Source organism: Anolis sagrei, chromosome 3 (assembly GCF_037176765.1).
Source record: "Anolis sagrei isolate rAnoSag1 chromosome 3, rAnoSag1.mat, whole genome shotgun sequence".
In the NCBI taxonomy this organism is placed as follows: domain Eukaryota; kingdom Metazoa; phylum Chordata; class Lepidosauria; order Squamata; family Dactyloidae; genus Anolis; species Anolis sagrei.
The window spans coordinates 41,693,487-41,705,961 of record NC_090023.1 but is presented as its reverse complement, the minus strand read 5'-3'; the positions used below and the strand labels follow the sequence as shown (position 1 = coordinate 41,705,961).

Genomic DNA, 12,475 nt, shown 5'->3' with positions numbered 1-12,475 from the left:
ATCTCCCCATGATAGGGAATCACAACCTGAAGGCAGCATCAGCAGCACCTTCAGCCATTCAGGTCTCAGATCCAGACCAGCCCCTCTCTCAGCCAATCAGGGAAAGGAGTGGGAATTTTGAATAGTTGTCAAACCTTATAAGATCTCTTGCATTCTCTGTATGTTTTACGCTTCTACACTTTGAAGCATCTGCTTGTATTTGCATCCCTTTTGGCTGAACTGGATAAACCTCTGTGTTTTGTCTTCAACCTGGTGAGTATTTCTCTGTCCTGGCACATTTGGTTTAGCTTGCACTAGCCGGGCACAGATCATTTTATCAGCAGACCTAGTTATCCACAACACAGTTGGTTAGATAATGCACTGATAATAATGGAATAGACTCTTGAAACCAGCTAAATCTGATGTTGTGGTGATGATGTAAATTACCGAGGCCCAGAGATCCAGAAAGGGGTCTGAGTCTAACTATATTGATTTTTTTTTGTCTTTCTCAGTAGGAGTAAAGCTTCTCCCCCACCCACCAATTTGTGGGTTTGACTTTTGCAGGTTGAATTCTTCATGGATTTGATTAAAATGATCTCCCTAGAAACCGCTAGATATTTTGCTGTAGTCTGTGGTCAGCCTCTAGCAGACACTAACCACAGAGTTATGTAGGAAGAACAACAGCTGGTTTCTTTCCCACTTTCTTTCTCTCCACCCTCTCTTCAGAAATAGACTGAAGAGCACAAATGGTTCATCAACCAAATAATCTAACACTACTTATATTCAGCCTTTTGCATTTGCAGGTTTAACATTGTGGATTCATTTGTGGGTTGATATGGTCTCTCTAGGATTCTCTAGGGCAGTGGTTCCCAAACTTTTTTTGGCCATGCCCCATGTAAGCATCTCTAAAATCCTGATTCCTCCCCACCTGCAACCCCCGGTGGCATATAATTCTTATTTTTTTTTAAAAAAAAGTGAATTCTTGTTTATGCGGAGGAAGTCTAAAAGGCCATTAAACAAACTTCCAAAGGACATCACATCCATGAAAGAAAGAAAAAAATAAAAGAGCAAAAGGACAGTTGAAGTACTGAGGAAGTAATCAAAGAGAAATAATTTAAATAATAAAAAATAATAACAACATGAAAAAAGCAAATAAAGCTTCAGAACCTATAATAGAAACTGAAATGCATAAATATAAAATAATTTAATGGAAGCTTTTTCTGTAATACTTTGATCATTTTAATTATTATACAAAATACTTTTTGTATTGCTTGCAATGTTAAAAGAAGAAGAGTGGGATTTTTGGAATGAAAGTTGTCTCCCTTTTCTGAGCTTATGACCTCTTTAGTTCAGTGTATGCTCTTCACTCTCCTCTCTAGTGGGCTTTCCCCCTCTCCATTGTCAACAGCTGACCACTGTGTACATTCTCATTTTAATTTTAAAATTGCAAATGTCACAATATATGTTTATATACTGTATATAAAGCCCCTAGAACCATAATAAATGCAAATAACTGTTAATAACTCATTCCTGAATTGTCACCCTTAAAATCAAATTGCCCCCTTGTATGGGACATGCCTCACATTGGGAACCAGGGACTTCATCACACTCCAGCATAGATCCACTTTAAATTCGGTTTCTGCCTCCTGCAGAATTCTGGGGCTTGTAGTTTTGGGAGGGACCTTTAAACTACTCAGTCAAAGAGGTCCCAGGGCTCACTAAACTAGAAACTCCAAAATTCTGCAGGAGGCTGAAACTGGATTTAAAGTGGATCCATGCTCTTGTGATGAGGGACTTTAGGGCCTCCAATGTTATTCTTTTAGAAGTTCGCCAGTGTCACATTGGAGGACCAAGAAATTCCTAGAGAGGTTTTGGGTTGTTGTAGGTTTTTTCGGGCTATATGGGCATGTTCTAGAGGCATTCTCTCCTGACATTTTGCCTGCATCTATGGCAAGCATCCTCAGAGGTAGTGAGGTCTGAGGATGTTTGCCACAGATGCAGGTGAAACGTCAGGAGAGAATGCCTCTAGAACATGGTCATATAGCCCGAAAAACCTACAACAACCCAGTGATTCCGTCCATGAAAGCCTTCGGCAATACATTCCTAGAGAGGTGTTCTCTCTGGCAAAAAGTACAATTTCTTTAATTTGCGGTTTTTAGATGTCCGCAGTGGTCCTGTGGCCTCAATTCCCATGAAAGTGGAGGGCCTACTATGTAAGTCATGAACTTTTAATTGGAATGCAAATATAGGTACACTCATACTGTTATGTATATACAATCATAACAGAATTAATATAATTGGCAATACAAAGTGGACAAAAAGTTACACATCTGTATCAGATAAAGTGTTATGGTTTTGTGTGCTATTTGTTACTCATGAGCAATAGTGTTTCTTTTTCTGTAACGGAGAAGTCTCTTAAAACTGCAAACTATGAAATGAAAGGAGCATTCTACATCATAGGTCACAACCTCTGAGGATGCTTGCCATAGATGCAGGCGAAATGTCAGGAGAGAATGCTTCTGGGACTCATAGAATCAAAGAGTTGGAAGAGACTTCATGGGCCATCCAGTCCAACCCCCTGTGAAGAAGCAGGAATATTGCATTCAAATCACCCCTGACAGATGGCCACCCAGCCTCTGTTTAAAAGCCTCCAAAGAAGGAGCCTCCACCACACTCCGGGGCAGAGAGTTCCACTGCTGAACGGTTCTCAAAGTCAGGAAGTTCTTCCTCATGTTCAGGTGGAATCTCCTCTGGACATGGCCATACAGCCCAAAAAACTTACAGCAACCCAATCTAAGGGCCCTTCCACACAGCCCTATATCCCAGAATATCAAAGCAGAAAATCATAGAATCATAGAGTTGGAAGAGACTTCATGGGCCATCCAGTCCAACCCCCTGCCAAGAAGCAGGAATATTGCATTCACAGCACCCCTGACAGATGGCCATCTAGCTTCTGTTTAAAAACCTCCAAAGAAGGAGCCTCCACCACACTCCGGGGCAGAGAGTTCCACTCCTGAACGGCTCTCACAGTCAGGAAATATACATGCCTATCATATCTCCTCTCAGCCTTGTCTTCTTCAGGCTAAACAGGCTAAATCCCACCAATAATACTCTACATAAAAATTACAATCCATGTTTCATAATACAGTAAATTTAGTTGTTGTAAAGCTGTCCCACCAATAAAAATAAAAATTGCAATCCATGTTTCATAATAAGTAAAATTAATTTTATAATTCAGTAAAGTTGTTATATTGATTTGTCTTTATTCACTTTTACTATATTTTAAAATGAATATCGTGCCAATACAGGAGGTTTAGGCAAACCTGGGCCCTCCAGGTGTTTTGGACTTCAACTCTCACCATTCCTAACAGCCTCAGGCCCCTTCCTTTTCCCCCTCAGCCGCTTAAAAGGAAAAGGAAAGGGCCTGAGGCTGTTAGGAATGGTGGGAGTTGAAGTCCAAAACACCTGGAGGGCCCAGGTTTGCCTATACCTGCCAGAGACCCACATTGGAGAACTTAAGAGAGGCCCCTGCAAAAGAGTACCGGAAGTGCCTATAGGGAAGCGTAAGCATGTTTCCGCTCATCAGGTGGTGGGACAGGAAGCGGAATGACGTCACCTGTTTGCTTCCGGTGGCGGTGGTGCTAAGGGGGGAAGTGGGGGCTGGCTTCCGGGCGAGGAGCCCCTTCTCACCCTCCACTCGCTTCTCGCTCTCCTCGCTGCCACCGCCACCATGATGCCTGTCTTTAAGAGCAGCCGGCGGGACTTCGCTTTCGGCCCTTGGAAGCTCACGGCCGCCCGGACGCACATTATCAAGTCCTCCGAGTCCGAGAGGTGAGAGGGGCGCTAGGAAGGGCCGCCGCCCCCCTCTGGCTTCCTCACATCCCGCAAAGGGGCCTTCCTCGGTTACCCTTTGTGATTGTTCTATTTGAGGAATGCGAATGACCCTTAATGCTCCAAATAACACATTCTGTACACCATGCGTGTGTCTACACTGCACAATTAATGCGGTTTGACTTCCTCTAATTGCTGTGAAATCCTGGGAGTGGCTGCTTTGCAAGGTCTTTCGCCTTCTCTGCCAAAGAGCGCTTGTGCCTAACCAAACTACAACTGGTGGGACACCAGCACTCTGCGGCAGGCATGGTCAAACTTGTGGGTGTTTTGGACTTCAATTCCCACAATTCCTAACCGCTGGTACTGAGAAATTAAACCGCCTCCTTGTTTTCATCCAGGTTAGCTGAAGAACTACACATGCCATGTGTTCCAGAAATGATGTTTGGAGACAACGTCTTAAGGATTCAACATGAATCTCTCTTCGGAATAGAGTTCAATGCAACTGATGCTTTAAGATGTGTAAACAACACTCAAGGAATGGTTAAAGTTGCCTGTGCAGATGAATGGCAAGAAAGCAGGTAATAATATACACCTATCTATTTTAGATAAAATAAAAAAGATGCAGCGAGAAGTGATTTGACCCCATAATTTGTGTAATTTTTTTTAAGCTTGACTGCTCTTTTCCCTTGCATTAAATCCTTGTGCAATTTTCCTGCCTCTTAGCAAGGGGTTGGACTGGATGGCCCACGAGGTCTCGTCCAACTCTATGGTTCTATGATTAATTAGTTTTGTACATTAGTTCCCTTAAGCTTTATGGTCTTTGAGTTCACAGTGCCAGTCTACATATGAATTGCTTGCAAATTCATTATGTGAATCCACCCAGTAGCATATATGAAAAAAGCCAAATAATGTTTAAGACTAAAACAAATGTAGTCCATTGTATCATACATCTGGTAGTCATTTCTATATCTTTTTGAGCAATCACAACTTGGTCCTGTACCTGTTTCTGCTTGTTGCACATTTGCTTGTTGGTAGGTGGAGGCTGAACGTTCAGTACCATTGCCACAGAACTCGGTTTCTCAGCATGGTGCCTGAATTTTAAAGTGGTTGTCAGAGACTCCTGCAGTGGCAGTAGTGGCACCACAACCATAAATATGAATACCAAACAGTTTTTGTGGTTGGTATTAACTTTAGTATGAAGTGTGTAACAATGGGACATTTACCATAATTTGAAGCATAATTAAGTATCTGGTGGAAAGTTAATGTTGTGTGTTAGATTCCATTGGTAGGAAGCTTCAGCATTATATTAGAAAATACAATATGACATCTGTATGTGTGGGAGATATAGTATTGGACTTTGCTTATGCACAACTACAGATAATAGCAGGCCCTATTGAAATAAAAGCCTTCTAGCCCAGGCATGCTCAAACTTCAGTCATCCTGGTGTTTTGGACCCTACCGGCTGTTAGGAATTGTGGGAGTTGAAGTCCAGACATCGGGAGGGCTGCAGGTTGCCCATGCTTGTTCTAGCCCATACAGTCACACTGGATAATCTAGAAAATGACTAGAGGACATACTTAGTTGGACATGAATAAATAATACAGTGGCTACTGCTACTGTGGGTGTAAAAGTTACAGTAGTACATTGCTCTCTATCATCTATAATACCGCATTTCATTGATTGTAAGACCCAATTGAAGCTCCGATTTGGGGGCCAAGAAGTATTTTTCATTCTAAAATGCCCACTTTCATTTGTGCCTTGATTTTTTGAAAGTAATTTTTTTTTTAGTCTTCAACTCAACTTTACTTTACTTGCTGCCCAGCTAGTCTGGCCAGACTACAGAAAGTCTCCCCAACCCTGCACCTGATGCTGCCATTGCCTCCTCAACCACACACCTTTTGTGTGGTCACCCCCAACTGCTCCTGGCTCAGTACAGCCAATGTGTACACAGCTTTCTCTCCTTGGGCTCATGTTGCCGGGTTTATTTGAAAGGACAGGATTGGGGGCAGTGGAAGCAGTTGTGGCTGACTGTGTTTTGTTTGCTCTCATTTGGGCTGTAGGAGAAGCAGGACTGAGGTTTTCTCTTTTTTTGGAGCTGGAGTTTTTTGCCTGCAGGTTCCATTTTGGAGTCGCTGGAAATCCTGGGCTCCGATCTAAGGAAGGGGTCAGCATTGAGTGTAGGGTCAGTGAGGTTTTCGGGGGATTGGCCTCCTGTTCTCTCAACCACTGCTCCTGATCCTCTTTTAAAAACAAACAAAAAACCAAACCCACAAATCTAGGACATCCAGAGGTCTAAGGCACACCCCCCTTTTGGGCCTGGATTTTTGGGGGAAAAAAGTGCATCTTAGAAATACAGTGAAATAGGTGGAATACAGTAATTAAAACAAAATATTGTATATTGATAATTTTATTCAGGACTTAAGAATATTTGGATATTAATGGATAACATGAGCGCCACGGAGACAACACTTCCGAAACTTATATAGTAGTGTCTATTCGTGGATCTGACATGTTATATAATTGTTTGTTTCCTTGAGGTCTGAGCCTGAACACACAAAGGAGGTTGTGAAGCCATATGATTGGACCTATACAACGGACTACAAAGGGACTCTTTTAGGTGATGCATTAAAACTAAAGGTATATTTTAAACTCTGCCTTGGTGGTTGCATACCTTGTAATTATGAATCTTAAATTATTGCTGAACATTTTAAAAGCTTTTGACCTTCTGTCTTTTTTCTCCCTTAGGTTTCTCCCACAACAGAGCATATAGACACAGAAAAATTAAAAGCCAGAGAACAGATTATGTTTTTTGAAGAAGTGTTATTGTTTGAAGATGAACTTCATGATCATGGCGTTTCAAGCCTCAGTGTAAAAATAGTGAGTTGATCACTCTGTGTGTCTTATATCCTATAGTAGAAATATGTTTAGTTTCAGGTTTTTTAAAAAATAATAATAGTGATGCTGGTAATAAACTCATGTTTTCCAACACAGTTTTGTTACTGTTTTTCAGCCAGCACAATAGACTTCAATTGCAGAAACATCTTTTACTCCTTTGAAGAATTCCATTAATTATAGTCTTGTTGCTTCCCCTTTATTTCCTTGTTTTGTGTTACATGAAAGCTTAAGAGAAGCTCATTGTATTGAAACCCCCTTTGTTTATGGATGCATGCACCTTCAAGTCATCTGTTGACTTATAGCAACCTCACGAATTTCCTGGCAGCATTTATATTTAACTTGTTTAAGATACTTGTATTAACCTCTTATAAAAGCACATTTTGTTGCTCTTGTACAAATCTAAATTTGACCTAGTGAGCATCATTACTTTCCAAAAATGTGTGTTTTCTTGTATCATAGTTAACTACATATGTTATAAAACTTTCCTCTAACTGTATACTGCAGACTTGTTAACATATCTGTTATAAATATCAAGTTGACTTTATAGCAACCTTATGAACTTGCAAGACTCCTTGTCATCAAAGCCCTGCTCAGGTTTTGCAAAGTTGTTAACAAAAGATACACTGGATCAAAAGTGGTTGTGTTTTATGTCACAGTTTACCTGAACTAAGAATGACTTCAATAGTGAGGCAAAACTTCCTTGCCCATTCATTTTCCCTATTAGCTTTGTCATACCTGCTGATTTATTTCTACGTGAAGTTAAATAATGTATATAAATATTCCAATATGAATTACAAGGAAGATACTGTTATTGACAAATGCAGGTTGGAAGACAGTGGCCATGTTTCTAATCTAAAGATTTTAGAATAAAACTTGCAGTTAACGTGAAAGTCCAAATTATTTTGTTTTTGACAGAGAGCAATGCCTTCAAGCTTCTTCGTACTATTGAGGTTTTTCTTGCGAGTTGATGGTGTTCTTATCAGGATGAATGATACAAGGGTTTATCATGAGGTAAGAGCATTCCCGTATGTAGATTTTATTGCAATGGTTATAAAAAGTGATAAAATATTAGTGGTTGGATTTGAAGTTTCATATGATAATTCTTATTATCAGGTGTTATGACGTAACACACTTATTGATGTAAATGGTTAGCTATATTGTCATAATTAGTTTACATAGACTCAAGGAATGTTAGGAAATCCATCCTCATTTTTTTCTTACATGAGGCCCTTTCATTATAGTCCACTGATGGAGTGGTGTGTATTCTGTCTGCTACACAGGTTTCAACTAAAAACGGCTTTACTTTCTGCTTCCATACTGCATTAGAACAATGCTTTAATCCAGTTCTTAGTCCCAACTAGAGTAGATCCAGTGGATCAATAGTTTGCATAACTATGGATTTGTTGACTGAGTGGGTCTACTTCATGTTGGAATCATAATTGCATTTAGGTCACAATCTTTTTAAAACAGGCAAAATAGTTGTTTTCATCTATAAATAGTAAGGTAATGTGACCTAAGTATTGCTATATTTGTCTTGCCTGGTTGCTTTTTTCTTGTATTCTCTGTTTAATATTCAACACATTTAGATGTACAGTCAGCTCTTCACATTTGTTGTGGGATGGAGCCCCATAAAAAGATATAAATAAAAATATTGTTATTTTTTAAATCTGATATTTAATATTAAAAATTAACTAGGTATTTTTAATTACAAAAATGTGAGTCAAGCACTGAAAGGGTAAAATGTACACAATGACCCGGCAAAGGCTGCAGTTCAGTATAAGCAGGTGTGCCTGTAGCTTAGTCGCCTCAGTCTGTGAGAGGTCTTTGTGGGAGAAGGGCCTCAGTGTGTTAGTTGGCCTCAGTATGAGAAGGCCTCAGCGTTAGTTCACCTCAGTCTGAGGTGGGTGTCACTCTGAGGTAGGTGTCAGTCTGATAGAGCCCTCAGTGTGAGAAGGCCTCAGTGGGAGAAAGGGCGCAGTGTGAGGTAGGCCTCAGTATGAGTAGGCCTGGTGTGAGAAGCTTCGGTGAAAGAACCCCCAGATTGAAGGCGGTTGTGTGTGAAGCTCCATTGTGTGAAGGCTGCTGTGTGTAAAAAGCTCCTGTGTGAAGCTCCTGTGTAACTTTGGTGTGAGAGGAGGCTCTGTGAGAGCGAAATTGTTTATCTGCATGAGAAAGAAGCCCAGTGTGGAAGCAAAGAAGAAAATATAAATAACTTTAATGTGTCATGGAAACCTTGTTTTTGTAAATAGTGCAACCATATTATTTTGCTATACAGAAAAACCCCCTATGGAAGAGGTAACATTGGTCTGTGTGGTTTTGTTCTTTTTAGCACTTCGGGCTACTGGGACTGGGTCATACTGCTGCTGATAAGTTACTCTGCTATACATTTATGGAGAGGGTCTTTTGTTAACAAGCCCACTTATCCAACAAACACTTCTCTAGGAATCTCTAGATCTTCCCGTGAGACTCTTCTGAAAGTTGACTATAGAGAAACTACAGATTTCTAGAGAGAATATTTTAATTTAATCAGCAAAAACCAAACTTGCAGACTACAAGGGCCAAGTGTAATTGATTTTTTTTTTGCTTATTTAGTTGGAGTAGTATCTTCACCAGAAATTATAGTAAAGTGTGTTTAATGCCTGTTACAGCAGATGACTGTTCAGAATAATGTACATTTGAAGGGTGTAAGAAATCAGTGTTCTGCATTAATCTGACAATTGTTTAAATCGGTGTTAAGTTCATACAATTACATCTGATTAATGAAAGATGTGATTGCATGTAAAATATTGCACCATCTTATGAAATTACATTTCAATTCTCTTTCTTATTAGGCCAGCAAAACCTACATGTTGCGAGAATATACCTCCAGGGAAAGCAAAATATCAAGTTTAAAGGTATCAATTCTTCAACCGTGATTGATTGCGATTAATTATTTTCCTTTCAATTTTGTAACTTCCTAGAATAAATCAAGCACTGTGTGGTCAAGCACTGTGAAACATTACCTTTTCTGAGAATTTACTGATTTATTTTAAAAGAAAAAAAATAGCAGTTCTACAAATTTTATACAGCAGAAATATATAATGAAAATAGAAATATTGGTAAGAAATTCTAAATAATGTAAGTGTAACTGTTTTTTAATGATAAGGTGAAGCATTATTCCCCTGGCTCTATTTTGTTTAATCCTCTCTCTTTTGGTTTTTAAGCATGTTCCTCCACCACTCTTCACGGATCCTAATGAGATTGCTCAGTATTTACCTATCAAAGAGAGTATTTCTGAGAAGCTGGAGTTTCCAGAAGAAGTGTGTCTTCAATCTAATACAGCATCAGAAGGCACTTAAGTGGAATTTACAAGATTAATGGACTTGAAACAGACTTTTTTTGTGGGGACTACATACCTTTTGGCCATTACAATTGAAGTTATCACTACTTGCTGGATACAGGTCCATGTGGATGTCTAATATTTTTCTAGCCTTGGTTGGGAGGAGTGGAGCCAATTACAAAGTTCTACTTAAGTTTCCATTGTCTCTGTATTACTTGAGTCTAATGACAAATGGATTGAGAATTGGGGTAACTAGTAAAGAATGACTTTTCCACTAAGCATTTGTACTTGAAATATGCAGCATTTCAATAACTTTTGGAAGATTTTGGAAAAATAGGATTTGTTTAAATTTAAACACGTCTTGTGAATTTTGTTTTATCTTAGTCTTTTATTGTAGAAGAACCCTATTTCATCTGATGGATGCTGAGCATGCTTCCTCTCAAGCTCAAGTCTGCCCAACTTGTACAAGAGTCATTTATGCTTGACAAGATTACAAATCTCTAACATATCCTGGATGTTTTATCAATCCAGTGAAATGCTTTTTGTTTTCTTTAAAAAGTTACAATCTAAGGAAGAGATGAATAGTAAGCTTAGCCAAGAATTGATAGCACAGTGGGATGCTATTCTGCCATTTGACATTATTCTAAAGCGGGATAGTAACAAGGGGCTGCTCACTGAAATCATTTGCATAGTATCGACAGTATCTGAGAAAATTACCTCTTAAAAAGAGCATCCGCTGATTGTCAGAATAGAGAAATGTATGTGAAATATATGTAGAGGCAGTGACTGAACCTACTAAATGTTAATGGGTTACTGCAGGTTTGTAACACATCTGATTTTAAATTATTGATATTTTAACAAAATTGCCACAGGCATATTTGTGTTCTCACAGCCTCAATCAATTTCCCTAGCTCTCCTGATAAGTGCGGTTTTTCTGCAAGATGAAAAACCTGTGTTTTATTTAGTTTTCATTTCTGACATGAAGCAAATCATAGTGTGGCAGAAGAGGGGAGCTTTTTAATTGAATCTTTTTTCAGGCAATCATTCTTTTTATCTTCCTCTTCCCATCCTGAAGTGAGCATGAAAAGGATTTTGGGTTATGGTAATATTACAAAAGCAGTAAAACATAAATTGCTTCAGTCTGTGATGACAGTGAGCTCTCCGAATGGGTATCTTTCTTGTAATCGCATGTATTTTTAAGCTGATGTGACTTTTCTTATCTAAGAAAGGGAAGAGTGAGCAACAATAATAGGGCTGCTTTTTCTGTCTTCCTTGTTGCCTTTGGAATGGAGAGTAGATAATTTCATTCTGTGCTTTAGTTTCCCATGCTTTTAAAAGGGACACATTTCACAGAGAATTCTGAGATACACTACAGCCTTATGTACATTTATTTCCTTACTATTTAGAAATTTCCATAAAACACCATTGGAGTATGTTTGGAGCAAACATACACAGGGCTGGCCTGCTAAGTGTTAAAGCATGTTAAAGTTAACACGAAAGGAACAATGGCAAGATAGTCACTACTCAGCAGACCTTTATAAGAAAGAGTGACTTGATCAATCATTTGAATTATTTCACCTGAAAATTGTTCCTCTAAAGAATGAGTATATTTACTAAATGAAGAGCATATGTTTTGACACCAGAGCTTTTTGAGGAAGAGCTTACCAAAATTGACATTGGCCAAGAGCTTGTATATTTTTACTGTAGCATGAAGATATGCCAGTGTAGTTACACTGAATCCCACAATTGTTCTGTATGTGCCAAGGCTTTGTTGTGCAATAACTGAATAGTTCCTCACCAATAAAAGTTGAGAGGACTATGTTGCACTTGTAGAATGACCGTCTGTACCAATATTGCATGCTGCCAGTCAGAAAGGGTTAACTGCATGTGCAAACTCTTCTTATGTTTGTGTACTGTTCTTAAAGAGTCCGGTCACTGTAATTTTTTTTTTAGGAATTATTCAGTTGCTCATATACTGCATCCAGTGTTGCCTGTGTTTTGTTATTTAATAATTGCTGTTCATAAGTCAAACCAGATGATAGTTCTTGATATTAGAAGGGGAAAGACTAGGATGCAAGAGCTGTTCATTTCCATGGTGTTGACTGAAAAAGAAAGACCCCAAAACTTAATAACACACAACTCCTCTCAGTATGAAGAAATTGTATTGTTTAGTGCTTTTTAAATTTTTTTCAAATAGTAAAAAAGTGACAAAATATTAGAACTTGTGTCTTCCATTGCACCCTCTGCCCACTTACAAGCATATCTGAGTCCCATGTACAGTATGTATGATAGAGTGGAAGGAGACCAGAACACTTATGCTAGACATTTCTTCCCCATTAGTCTCAAAGGTTCCTCTGGATTCCTTTGTCTTTTATATATCTCTGAATACATTTTTGCTGAGGGCATTAGATAAATCAATTTCAGGTGAGTGGGAAAGACAATTAGCTTCCT

The 12,475-nt window shown here is 39.0% G+C and overlaps 1 protein-coding gene across 1 annotated transcript; it reads left to right on the top strand.

Moving 5' to 3' along the window:
* Positions 1-3,600: 3,600 nt before the first annotated feature.
* Positions 3,601-12,245, top strand: TIPRL (TOR signaling pathway regulator). The gene is made up of 7 exons (XM_060770740.2): positions 3,601-3,810; positions 4,209-4,388; positions 6,348-6,447; positions 6,556-6,687; positions 7,621-7,716; positions 9,537-9,599; positions 9,909-12,245. Exons 1-7 carry the CDS (start codon positions 3,710-3,712, stop codon positions 10,041-10,043), a joined length of 807 nt encoding a protein of 268 aa, XP_060626723.2. The 5' UTR covers positions 3,601-3,709; the 3' UTR covers positions 10,044-12,245.
* Positions 12,246-12,475: the final 230 nt, after the last annotated feature.